Source organism: Guillardia theta, assembly GCF_000315625.1.
Source record: "Guillardia theta CCMP2712 unplaced genomic scaffold GUITHscaffold_81, whole genome shotgun sequence".
Classification (NCBI taxonomy): domain Eukaryota; class Cryptophyceae; order Pyrenomonadales; family Geminigeraceae; genus Guillardia; species Guillardia theta.
Window position 1 is genome coordinate 104,254 of NW_005434593.1, and position 11,790 is coordinate 116,043.

Consider the following 11,790-nt stretch of genomic DNA (forward strand, 5'->3'; position numbering starts at 1 on the left):
TCCTCCTCCTCCTCCTCCTTTGCTCAGTTGAGCTTGTCGTCTCTCCTCCTGAGGTTGCAGCAGGCGAGCATTCGCTACAGCTCGAGGAGGATGCTGGAAGTCGCAGGTCAAGATCTTGGAGTCTACGAGGCATACGCGTGATAGGATCCTCTCCCCCTCCCCCTCTTCCTCTACTACCTCAGCCTCTCCCCTTTTATTGTTTACTGGAATATACGTACAATCATGCAGAATCCTCCTCATTCTCGCTTCGGTCCTCCTGCTTCCCTCCCTCCCTCCCTCCCTCCCTCCCTCCCTCCCACCCTCCTCTACAGCAGTGTGAAGGCAGCCTTGTCCGGTGCCTGAGCGGGAGGTTCTTCAAACATTGTCTTGAATTCCTGCCCTGCATCAGCCAACATCTCCTCCTTCTCCCTTCCTCCTCCTTGTCCTCCTTGTTCTTCCACTGCTCTTCTCCCTCCCCTCTCCACGCCTTCCTCTCGCTCATCCTCTTCCTCTCCTTACTTCTAGTCTCTCCCTCTCCCTCTCCTCACCTCGTAGTCGATGAAGCCACTCTGATCCTTGTCGGCCTCCTGCAGCAGAGCCTCGATGTCGATGGTGAGGGAGAACCTCGTGACCTGAGGGGAGGCTGAGGGCGAGCAGAGAAGGGGAGGCAGGATAAGGGAAGGCAGACAACGGGAGGCAGGACAAGGGAGGGGAGGGGAGGGGAGGGGAGGAGCAAGCAGCAGCAGCTTCACCAGGGATCGAAGTCGGTCAGTGTCAACTTGACCGCTCTTGTCTCGGTTGCCTCCCATTGCTGAACGAAAGTCACGAGGGAAGGCGGAGGAACGGAGGGGACAGAGAGAGGGAGGAGGGAGGGAGGGAGAGAGGGAGGAGGGAGGGAGGGAGGGGACGTGGAGAGGGAGGAGAGGTTTGCCTATCCAAGCAGCGATGGTATCAGCTTCGCTACTGTCGTACTCAGACTGCTTCTTGTGTCTGCTGATGATCGAGACGAACTCTGTGAAGTCTATCGACCCAGACTCATCCGTATCCAGCTCGAGAAACATCTTGGCCATGTCCTGCACCTAGCTGAGCTCCTCCTCCCTCCCCCCCCCATCCTCCTTCCCCCTTCCTCCTCCTCCTCTTCCACTTCCTCCTGCTCCTCCTGCTCCTCCTCTCGCTTGCCTCATCACTTGGATTCTGACCCATCGCCATCAGCGTCTTCTTGAGCTCCCAAGGTTCGATGGTGCCTGAGTTGTCAGCGTCTAGAAGCGTGTGAGTGTGTGACTGCAGAAGGATGAACGTAGGAAAGAGAAGGAAGAAACAACAAAAACAGATGGAGGGTAAGACAAGACATGTTCAAGAGAATGGCAACATCACTCAGTGAGTGATATCATGATCTCAGGAACATCAAGAGATGTTGACTTCACCGAACTGTGAGAAAGCTTCTCGGCACTTGGCGAGCTCATCTTCAGTCAGACCGCCGATGCCTCCCATGTTGCCTCAAGATCACCTCCACTTCCTCTGCTCTGCTTCGCTCGCCCCTCCCCTTCCCCCTCACCTCTCCTCCTCTTCTCTCTTCTTCTCTCTCCTCCTCTTCTCTCTCCTTCCCTCTCCTCCTCTTCTCTCTCCTTCCCTCTCCTCTTCTCTTCTTGCTCAGTCGTTCACCAGCTAGCTTACACTGCCTGTCCGTTGAGGTTCACTTGACAACTTTGACAACTTTTTATAAGTTCCCCTGCTTGTCGTGCGTGCGGCCGTCGCTTGCGTGGTTGGAGTGCCGGTTTTCGCTGCCTCCTTCGTTTCCTAGTATTTTTATTGAGGCGGGTTTGTAGGCTTTATCCTCCCCCTCCTTTGTTTGCTCCGGTTTGTCCTTCTTTTTCAGTCAATAAAGAAGATCGATAATTTCAAAAGGTCTCCAACTCGAGTCCTATGCTGGAGTGACTGGATGTCTTGCTGCCCCTCATCTCGCGGTTCTCTACACTGAGGCGGGTTTGCATAACTAGTCCTTCCTCGCTGCTACTTGACCTGCTTGCCACCGCCTGACTTGCGCGACCTGAGAAGGTCAGCAGCCGTCGGGATTTTCTCAACTGCTCTCCCCGCGTCGCTCCGCTTGTCGTCGCTCTTCTTGTCCTGCCTCGAGGTGTCTTCCTCCTGCTCAGTCTTGAGCTGCTTGGTGTCAGGCTTAGAGTTTGAGCGAGGAGAACGTCTGGAAGGACTGACGGAGTTTCTTGTGCTGAGGTCATGTCTAGAAGAGTATGTGTTGTTGTTGTTGCTGCTGCTGCTGTTGATGTTGTTGATGTTGTTGATGTTGTTGATGTTGGTTCGAGCAGTAGGGCTGATCGGTTGAGGAGAGAGCCATCTCATGCTCTCGAAGTCTCCAGCCAGATCTTTCCAGCTGTGGAGCTCGTCTTCCAAGAGCCTCTGCTTCTGCCCCTGGTACCACTGCACCTTGTCCGAGCACACTTCGCTCTGCAGGGACCTGCACTGCAGTTCCAGCTGCCGGCACTTCTCCTTCTCTGTCAGCAGGTCCTGCACCAGATGTTGGAAGCTGTCGATCCGCAGCCTGATGTCCTTGGCAAGCGACTCAACGTCCTGCATCTCCCGTATCCTCTCGCTCAGCGACTCCACCTCCCTCTGCAGCGCCGCGTTCTGCACCCTCAGCTCGGTGCTGCCTATGATCGCCGAGTCGTTGGACTGGTTGTGCATGATCGGCGGCTCTAAGGTCGGCATGAAGGCGCTGTCGACAGGTAGCCGATCGCACATGTAATTGACCTTCTCCTGCAGGGATTGCAGGGCCTCCGACAGCATCTGCATCCCTTCCCCCTCAGCCTGCGCCGGGCGATCCCGAGGGAAGTCGTCGGGGGAGAGCTGAGAGGGGAGGGAGAGCTTGAGGTCTTGTAGCGCCAGCCTCAAGGTCTCGTCCCGCTCGATCTGCTTCTGGAGCAGCTCGTTCTCCTTCAACGCCTCTGCTCGACTTCGCTCGAGGTCAGCCACTTGCTGTTGCAGCGCCGAGAGCTGAGCAAGAGAGGACGAGGCCTCAGCCTCCTTGACGCGGAGATCCTTGCTCAGCGTGTCATTCAGCGAGTCTTTCTCTTGGATCATGGTGAGAAGCCGCTCCCTCTCGCTCTCCGACTGCTCCATTGACTTGGCTATGTAGGCCTTGAGGTGGTCGAGAGCAGAGACGACCTGTCGGTTCATGTCGGTTGGATCCTGACGGCATCAGTCAGTCGATAAATGCGATCGCCAAGAGATCAAGTCAAGATGAGACCTGCGAGGCAGCTCGCTCTTGTAGTTTCATGTTCTCTTCATAGGAGTCTTCTAGCTTCTTTCGTAGGTCAAAGATGGTGGCTTGAAGTTTGTCTTTGGTCTTGCAGCGGAAAGCAACAACTCAGCACAAGTCGCTTGTGAGAGCGGAACAAGTCAAGTCACCTTGGTGAACTCATCATGGTTCTTCTGCATGAGGTCCTTTGTCTTCTTGAGGATCTCCTGCATTCGTCTCCCGTCCAGCTGATTCAAGGACCCGCTCATCTCAACATCAACCACAAGGTCTTCGTAGTGCTTCTTCGCCTTGAGAGCATCTGTCTCGATCTGGTTGATCTGCTCGATCAACGAAGATATCCTCTGAGAACCATTACGTCAACGATGATTGTCAGGTTATGCTCGTTCAACCACCTTGTCTCGTTCCAACACCATGTCTTTCAGCGACTTGTTGTCTCTTGCAAGCTTGCTGAGGATGAGGGCGTAAGGCTGGGAGGAGGAAGCAGAGCGAAGGACTTCATAGGCCTGTCAGGTGACGTCGGCAAGGGTCTGCGCAAGCAAGCAGCAGTCTCACTCGCTCTTCGGCGAAGGCGCTGCTTGAGGGCTCGACCACCAGCTTGACGAAGACCGGGTCGCTCACCAGCACTCGAGCCGCTCGCCGCATCTGAAGGTCTCGCTGGGACTGCAGCTCAGGTGAAAGGTCCAGCTCCTCCCTCTGCTGCCCTCCAGCTCCGTACGGCGTCCGCATGCCCGCGTAGAGGGAGGCTAAGAAGCTGTCGTCCTTGTTGGTGCGAGGCGAAGCAGGAGGGCTCGGGGTATTCCATGCTCGATCGGGCTTCGTGAACATGTTGTCCCTCCTCGTCGATCCCGCTGTGCGCTCTACGTTGATGTCCATCCAACTCTTCATCCCTGAAGCAAACTGCCTCTCCTCTGCTCTAGTTCGATGAGCTCAATGACATCTATGACGACACTCCTCCTGAAGGTCAAAGTCAAACTTCATCTCATCGTCTTCTGATAGAACAGCAACAAGACGAGTATGTAAACTCTCAAACTTGACCACGTGCTTAACCTCAGCCACTGTTCACCTCAACTCATCACCTTCTCCCCTCTTGCTATCCATCCTCCTGTCCTGTCCTTTCAGGCTCCCCTCCTCTCTACTCTCTGTCTCTGTCTCTGTCTCTGTCTCTGTCTCTGTCTCTGTCTCAATCCCTTCCTTACCTCCCTCCCTCTCTGTCTCTCTGTCTCAGTCTCTCTCCTCTCCTGTTCTCCTGTTCTCTCCTCTCCTGTTCTCTTCTCATCTCTTCTCTGCTCTGCTCTTCTGTCCTCTGCTCTGCTCTTCTCTTCTCTTTTCTTCTCTTCTGTCCTGTCCTGTCCTGTCCTGCCCTGTTCCCTGCTCTTCTCTTCTCATCTCATCTCATCTCATCTCATCTCATCTCATCTCTTCTCATCTCATCTCACCTCATCTCATCTCATCTCATCTCATTCTCATCTCATCTCATCGTCATCTCATCTCATCTCATCTCATCTCTTCTCATCTCTTCTCTTCTCTTCTCTTCTCTTCTCTTCTCTTCTCATCTCATCTCATCTCATCTCATCTCATCTCATCTCATCTCATCTCATCTCATCTCATCTCATCTCATCTCATCTCATCTCATCTCATCTCATCTCATCTCATCTCATCTCTTCTCTTCTCATCTCATCTCATCTCATCTCATCTCATCTCATCTCATCTCTTCTCATCTCATCTCTTCTCATCTCATCTCATCTCATCTCTTCATTTCCTCCGGCAAGTCTCGGCTAGCAAACTTTGCTCGCAACCGTCGGCCCTTACACCTACTACCCCCACGCCCTCTTTCACTGTACTTCTCTCCTAACTTCACCCCTCCCCTCGCCAATATGTTCTTCCACCCCTCTGTAACGAATGAATTTGACAGGAATATGAGGGGTAGGGTACATCACATAATCGGGGTGGCCTCATCCATGCCAGGAAATTGTTAGAGAAAGTCCTGCTCCTGCTCCTGCTCCTGCTCCTCCTCCTCCTCCTCCTCCTCCTCCTCCTCATCATCATCATCATCATCATCATCATCATCATCCTCTGGCCTTGATCCTCCTCCTGTCTTCATCCTCCTCTGCTCTCTCTCTCATTCTTGACTCTTGTTCCCATCATCCTCTCTTTGTTCTCCTCGCTGATTCCTGCTCTCATTCCTTGCCATTACTCTCAGTCCTTCCTCTCCCCAAACTGATCTCTTCCCCTGCTTGACCCGCTCTTACGTTTCTGTCTCTCCTTCAATTCTCCTGCCCTTTTTTCGCTCTTCGCGTCCCCTGCAGCCTCCGACCTCACCATGAGCTCGTATGCCACTCAGCCTCTTTTCTCTCAAGCGCTACCAGCCTCCTGCTCGTCTCTTTCCAGCGAATCCTTCTCTTCAACGACCTCCTCGACTTCTCCATCGGCGTTTCCAGTTGACGTGCTCTCGCGAGCATCCCGTTACCTGTGCTACAGGACGCGAGATGAAGATACCGATGTTGTTCTGGTCTTGGGATGCGGGTCTACTGCCCCTCCGACCCTAGCGGCTGAACGAGCATACAAGGCCATGCACCGGCAGGAGGAAGAGGCGAGAAAGATGCTGCTGATATTCAGCGGTGGGATCGGGAGGTTTACGAAGAAGCTCGTGGACATGGTGGAAGAGGAAGGGATGAACGTCAAGAGGACGGAACCATCGATGTCGCCATGCTCAGGCCTTGACGCGAAGGGCGTCTATGTGACACTCGAGAGCTTGTCGAGTTTGATAGGGGACGAGAAGAAGAAGCTGCTGGTGGACGAGGAGCAAATGATGAGGTACAACAGGACAGGAGGAGAGAAGAGCGAGGTAGAATCGCTCCTGACCGAGGCCGATATCTTTCTTGAGATCTTCCTCAACAAGCTCAAGGCCTTGTATGGGGACGAGCTCCTCCCTCCGATTCGTCTCTTCGACAGACACTCCCTCCCCTCCCAACTCATCCTCTCCAAGGGCCTGACCATCCTCGTCGAGTCGGCGAGCACCAACACAGGGGAAAACATCATGTTCTCCCTGGTGACTCAGCTTCTTGTGTTGGAGGATGAAGATGCTCATGATAGCTTCAGGACATCTTGAAGTCTGCTGGGTTTGACCACAAGGCATACAGGACATGTCTCATCGATCACCCGTCAGCGCTCTTGGCTCTTTTCATTCTCTTCTTGTAACATCGCCGCAGGCTCCTTCAGAGGAGAGCGTACATGGTGTTCCTCCGTCACTTCGGCTTTCATCCCACCTCCTGTCCACCTGAGGTGAGAAGAGAAAATCTTGCTGCTGCCGCCGCCGCCAATGCTGCTGCTGCTGCTGCTGCTGCTGCTGCTGCTGATGATGATGATGATGATGATGATGATTCTGCTGGGAGGCTCTAACGGCCCTGATGCAGTTAAAAGAGGTATCGGACATGTCCGAGGAGGAGAAGAAAGAGACTCTAGTCACTTGCAGCGGCGAATTCCGGCGCTTGCTCCAGTATTCCAAGCTCGGTTTCTTCGAGCTGCCCGATGACTTCCCGCTCGAGCTTGCAGAAGAGATGATGTCGCTGCTGCCTTGAGCGGGAGCTACGAGTCGACCGACGTGTCATGTTGTGTATCGTTGAAGTGAGATGCTTGCAACTGTGTGAGCATTATTGCCGTCGTGCAGGCTCCTGCATTGGCTTGTCGTCTGTCATGGCAGGAGGAGGGAGGAGGTCGAGGAGCTTCTTACCTTGTCTGTTGTGCTGCTCTCGTCTACGTTGGCTCCAAAGGACAAGTGTGCTGTTGTAAGCTCGATACATTCGTCCTCGGGGTCCGACCTCTCCTGCTGCTACCACACGGCAGTCAGCAAGTCGCTCGCGCCAGCAGCGCTGCCACCTCGTCGAGGATATTGTCGGTCATGAGCTTGTTGGGGATGAGCAGAAAGGTGAGGGGAACGGCGATGAGGGGCAGGAGGCAGTGGCACACGAGTACCTGAACGGGAGGGTCAGGGGAGCAGAGGGAGAAGGAGGAGGAAGAGCACGAGGGTGTTGAGGTTGTCGAAGTTGCAGGGAGCTGTTGTCTTGATGCCAGCGTACTTGAGGGGGGCAGGACGTGAGCACTCGAAGTCGCGACCCTGGAGAGAACCTGAATGGCATAGATGCCGATCTGCGATGAGACGACTCCTCCGAAGTTCTGAAACCCTGCGGCCCCCAGTCAAGCTCCTCCTCTCTCGTTCAGCTGCACACCAGCTAGCAGAGCATACACAGTTGACTCCAGCCCCTGACCAGCTGTAAGCTGCAACAACCTCAGGTGTGGGGGACCTTTGGAACGAGCTTCGACGTCAAGACCAGAGCTGGCATGGCCGCAAACATCCCGACGGCTGGGCCGATGACGGCATCTCCGAACATGTAGAAGACCTGAACATCGAAGTCAAGATCGCAGATGGCGAGCGCGAGGAACGGGGTTGAGACGAGGTGGTGATGGTGAAAGAAGCAGGAGACGAGGGAGGAGGGAGGAGGGAGGAGGGAGGAGGAGGAGAAGAACGAAGGAGGCAAGAAATGTGTTTACCTTGTCGCTGACGTTGATCGACTTGTTCCATCGTGCGATGATGAGAAGGTCGAAGGCAGAGGCAACTATCTGACACTTCCGTCACATACTTTCGCAACCGCCCCTCCCACCCACCCACCCCACCTCCCCTGCCTCCCCCCTTCCTCCTGGTCCTCGTCCTGCTTCCCCCACCGCCTTCGCTTCCCTTCCTTCTCCTTCCCCATCCCCTTACTTGTAAAAGTGTCGTCACCCAAAAGAGCTTCCTAAAGGTCCAGCCACTCATGGTCGCCTGAAGCAAGTCAGATCCTGCTGCTGCTGCTGCTGCTGCTGCTGCTGCTGCTGCTGCTGCTGCTGCTGCTGCTGCTGCTGCTGCTGCTGCTGCTGCTGCTGCTGCTGCTGCTGCTGCTGCTGCTGCTGCTGCTGCTGCTGCTGCTGCTGCTGCTGCTGCTGCTGCTGCTGCTGCTGCTGCTGCTGCTGCTGCTGCTGCTGCTCCCGCTCCTCCTGAAAAAACATTTCCTCTCACCTGAAACAAGACGATTCCGACCCATCCTGTACAAGCTCCCACCACCCACGTGTAAGTGTTGTAGTACGTATAGTCGAACGCCGGCCCTCCCGGCACACACTGCTCGTCTGCTGTAAACCAGAAGTCTTGCGCGCCTCCTATGTTGACATAGAGAACTGGAAGAGGAGAGGAGGAGGAGGAGGAGGAGGAGGAGGAGGAGAAGGAAGTCAGGAAAAGAGTCGAACATCAGCATCATGGGAGTCACCTGAAGACAAGAACATGTAGAAGTTGCACTTCGCTAGCATGGGAGGCAGCCACAGGAACGCCAGGACTGAGAGCAAGAGCATACAAAAGAGCGAGTAGATGAGCTGCAGGAGATGAGAGTCGAAGTACAAAGTGTCGATCAATCCGTTCCCTAGCGCCGCAAGCGCCATGATCATGCAGTAGCTGATGATGTAGGGATGCTTCTTGAGCAAGCTCCAATCTACTCCTCGCTTCTCCGGAGCAACTTTCTTGAGACTTGGAGTCAGAGCATGTGAGAGAAAGACAAGCAGCAGCAGCAGCAGAGACAACAGGAAAGGAGGACGAGGAGCAGCAGCAGCAGGGGCGGTGGCAGAAGCAAGAAGAGGGAAAGGAAGATGAGGCGGAGGAAGAGGCGAAGGAGGACGAGGAGGTGGATGAGGGTGAGGAGGAGGAGGAGGAGGAGGAGGACTGGGTGACCTGATCTTGCAAGAACCCGAGGGAAGTAGGAAGGATGATGCTGGCGGCGAGAGGAATGCACAACCAGAAGATGATCTGGGGGTCGAAGTTGTCGGCGATGGGCCCCACAATGAGAGCGGCGACGAGCGACCCCAGCTGGAAGCACCCCCACACCAGCGACACCATGGACGAGCCTGTTTGCGGCTTCGCCTGCATCAGGGAGGCGTACTTGCCCTCGCAGAGGAGGTCGGCTGTAGCGATCTGGAAGTTGGCCAGGAAGAAGAGAGCGGCTGCGACCATAGGGGAGCGGATGGAGAGGGAGGCGAGGAGAAAGAAGGCAAACGTCCCGACGACAGAGAGCAGGATGATGTAACTTGACTTGTGATAGCCCAGGAGGGGGTACGCGTCGGAGACGACACCGATCGCTCCCTTGATCGCCCATGGAGTAGAGGAGATGGCGGCGACAGTCTGGCAGGCAGCCCCGTCTGCACCAAGGAGAACAATTTTCATCAGGAGGGTAGGAAGGAGTTTCTGACGCACCTATCCCCAGCGTCTTCTTGCAGTAGGACAAGCGCACCAGCCCCATGGCGGAAAGGAGGAGGCCCTTGACTGCGAGGTAGTTGCATACAATCATCGTACAAAACTTCCAGCCAAAGTTGGCAACGAGTTGACCGGCAAAGTGTTTGAAACCTCTGCAAGAGCTATCAGTCTCCACAACACCATCCCTCTCTCAACACCTGTACGGGTGTAAGATGTAATCGCTCACTGTTGGCTTCTGCGGCAGCCTGTATCCGTCGCTACCTTCTGGGACAAGAACCTCGTAGTCCTTGGACGGGTTGCTCCTCGATATTCCATGGAGAGCCGTTCGAATCCGCTGCCCTCCACGCTCTATCCCCTTCTCCAGATGAGACAATCCGGACTTCTTGACATGAGGCATCGGAAGATCTTCGTCTTCGATCTCCTTCTCAGTACCACTCATCTCCTCATCAAGATCCTTGATACACCAGATCAAATTCCACCGATCACCTCGGTCAGCGCTGCATGCCCGTCACCTCCTGCTTTTCAAGAAGGTCATGCCTCATGCATTTGCTCTCGTCAGCGCTGCTCTATGTACTCTCCACGCTCTCCTCCTCCTCCTCTTCCTCCTCCTCGTCCTCCTCCTCCTCTCTGTTGCCTCTTTCTCCCTTCCCCTAAACACTCCTTTCCTCCCTGTCCTCCTGCTACTGATGATTTTAATCTTGTCCCTGCCGCCCTTCCTGATCTTCTTTCTCCTCCTGCCAAATTCTGCCCAGCCTGCTCCTGCTGCTCCTGCTGCTCCTGCTCCTGCTCCTGCTCCTGCTCCTGCTCCTGCTCCTGCCTCATCCTGCCTCGTACCTCCTACCTCCTCCTCTTCCTCCTCCTCCTCCTCCTCCTCCTCCTCCTTCGAATCTTCTACCACCCTGCCGAGCTCATGTTCCAAGCGTGAGTTTTACAGTGTAAAAAAAACCAACGGGCCGGCCCGGCTGTTGCCGGCAGCCCGAGTGAGGCACTGAGAAATGAAAGTCGAGGTACTATTGGTTTAAAAATCTTTTTTTCTCAAAGTTAAGTTAAAAATCAGTACGAGGACAATGTTGTTTTAGTTAATAATAATTCACTACTGTGTGCTGAGTCATGATCGCCGATACCGGTACTTGATGGGGTGAATTGGGGGGTGGGGGTAGCGATGCGCTCACTATGACCGCCGCCACCTTTGCGGATGTTGCTGCACTTGAGCTTGCACCGAGCACGTGGGCGATTTGTACCGGCTCTTGGCACTTGGTACTAACTTCGTGGGCAATTTGTACCAGCTCGTGGCACTTTGTACTAACTTCCTGAAGAAGCTGACTTATTTGTACCACGAGCACTGGATCTCAATCGCCGATTCGTACTAGAAATCGAGTATTGCTGAGAGTGACAGGTACAGATATTAGTACCTGATTTATATAAATTTTGTACTAGTGAAGATGCAACTTTCGGCCACAGGTGTGCTGGATTTGGGAACATGGTACCCCTAACCCCCCCTTATGACCACAAAGGTACGGGTGAGTGAGATTAGAGGGTGGATTATAAGATTTTCGGGGGATGTTTCCCTCTTCCACCCCTGCTCTGGAAAGAGGGGTCCTAGCAACACGACTATCTGTTCTCCCGCCCGATCCCCACCAGTCTCTCCTCTCCTCTCCTCTCCTCTCCTCTCCTCTCCTCTCCTCTCCTCTCCTCTCCTCTCCTCTCCTCTCTCCTCTCCTCTCTCCTCTCCTCTCCTCTCCTCTCCTCTCTCCTCTCCTCTCCTCTCCTGTCCTCTCCTGTCCTGTCCTCTCCTCTCCTCTCCTCTCCTCTCCTCTCCTCTCCTCTCCTCTCCTCTCCTCTCCTCTCCTCCCTTCCCCTCCTGCTCTCTGCTCTCCTCTTCTGCCCTCTGTCTCCACATCCGCCTCCTTGTCTTACTTCTCGTCGCAGAATCGCGTCAGGAAAGTGGTCGACTGCATGTTCCAGCAGGAGCAGGAGCACTTCCTCCGCTCGGGTCTCGACAGCCGCCAGACTCAGGTGGAAGGCAGCTGGGAGGTGGGAAGGAGCTGAGCACGTGCTGGTCAGGTCAAGATGAAGTCACTTGCCATGGCGCTTCTAGAGCTGGGACATCACTTCAAGCAGGTGAGCTGCTGTGACTCGAAGTTGGGTCCTTGTTCCTCTGCTCTGCTCTGCTCTGCTCTGCTCTGCTCTCTGCTCTTGCCTATTCTTCTGTCGTCTCTGCTCAGCTCTTGTCTTCGTCCTCAATTCACCTCTCCTCTCTTCTCGTCCT

General features: G+C 54.7%; 4 protein-coding genes across 4 annotated transcripts; 1 reads left to right on the forward strand and 3 right to left on the reverse strand.

Annotated features, from left to right (window-relative positions):
• Positions 1-500: 500 nt before the first annotated feature.
• Positions 501-1,470, reverse strand: GUITHDRAFT_76890 (hypothetical protein; the record flags this gene model as incomplete). Its single annotated transcript, XM_005825683.1, is given in 6 exon segments — positions 501-611; positions 732-767; positions 888-1,040; positions 1,124-1,149; positions 1,167-1,238; positions 1,404-1,470. The coding sequence occupies 6 exon segments, from the start codon at positions 1,468-1,470 to the stop codon at positions 501-503; spliced, it is 465 nt and encodes a 154-aa protein (XP_005825740.1).
• Positions 1,471-1,989: 519 nt separating this feature from the next.
• On the reverse strand, positions 1,990-4,138 carry GUITHDRAFT_115089 (hypothetical protein; the record flags this gene model as incomplete). The annotated part of the gene is made up of 5 exons (XM_005825684.1): positions 1,990-3,183; positions 3,242-3,340; positions 3,403-3,594; positions 3,646-3,756; positions 3,806-4,138. 5 exons carry the CDS (start codon positions 4,136-4,138, stop codon positions 1,990-1,992), a joined length of 1,929 nt encoding a protein of 642 aa, XP_005825741.1.
• A 1,435-nt stretch (positions 4,139-5,573) lies between these two features.
• GUITHDRAFT_143957 (hypothetical protein) lies at positions 5,574-6,451 on the forward strand (the record flags this gene model as incomplete). Its single annotated transcript, XM_005825685.1, has 2 exons — positions 5,574-6,302; positions 6,353-6,451. The coding sequence occupies 2 exons, from the start codon at positions 5,574-5,576 to the stop codon at positions 6,449-6,451; spliced, it is 828 nt and encodes a 275-aa protein (XP_005825742.1).
• Positions 6,452-6,596: 145 nt separating this feature from the next.
• Positions 6,597-9,960, reverse strand: GUITHDRAFT_165119 (hypothetical protein; the record flags this gene model as incomplete). The annotated part of the gene is made up of 12 exons (XM_005825686.1): positions 6,597-6,939; positions 6,990-7,082; positions 7,130-7,225; positions 7,379-7,434; positions 7,480-7,528; positions 7,555-7,650; positions 7,802-7,870; positions 8,304-8,458; positions 8,548-8,794; positions 9,003-9,466; positions 9,522-9,673; positions 9,719-9,960. The coding sequence occupies 12 exons, from the start codon at positions 9,958-9,960 to the stop codon at positions 6,904-6,906; spliced, it is 1,755 nt and encodes a 584-aa protein (XP_005825743.1). The 3' UTR covers positions 6,597-6,903.
• Between the last annotated feature and the right edge of the window lie 1,830 nt (positions 9,961-11,790).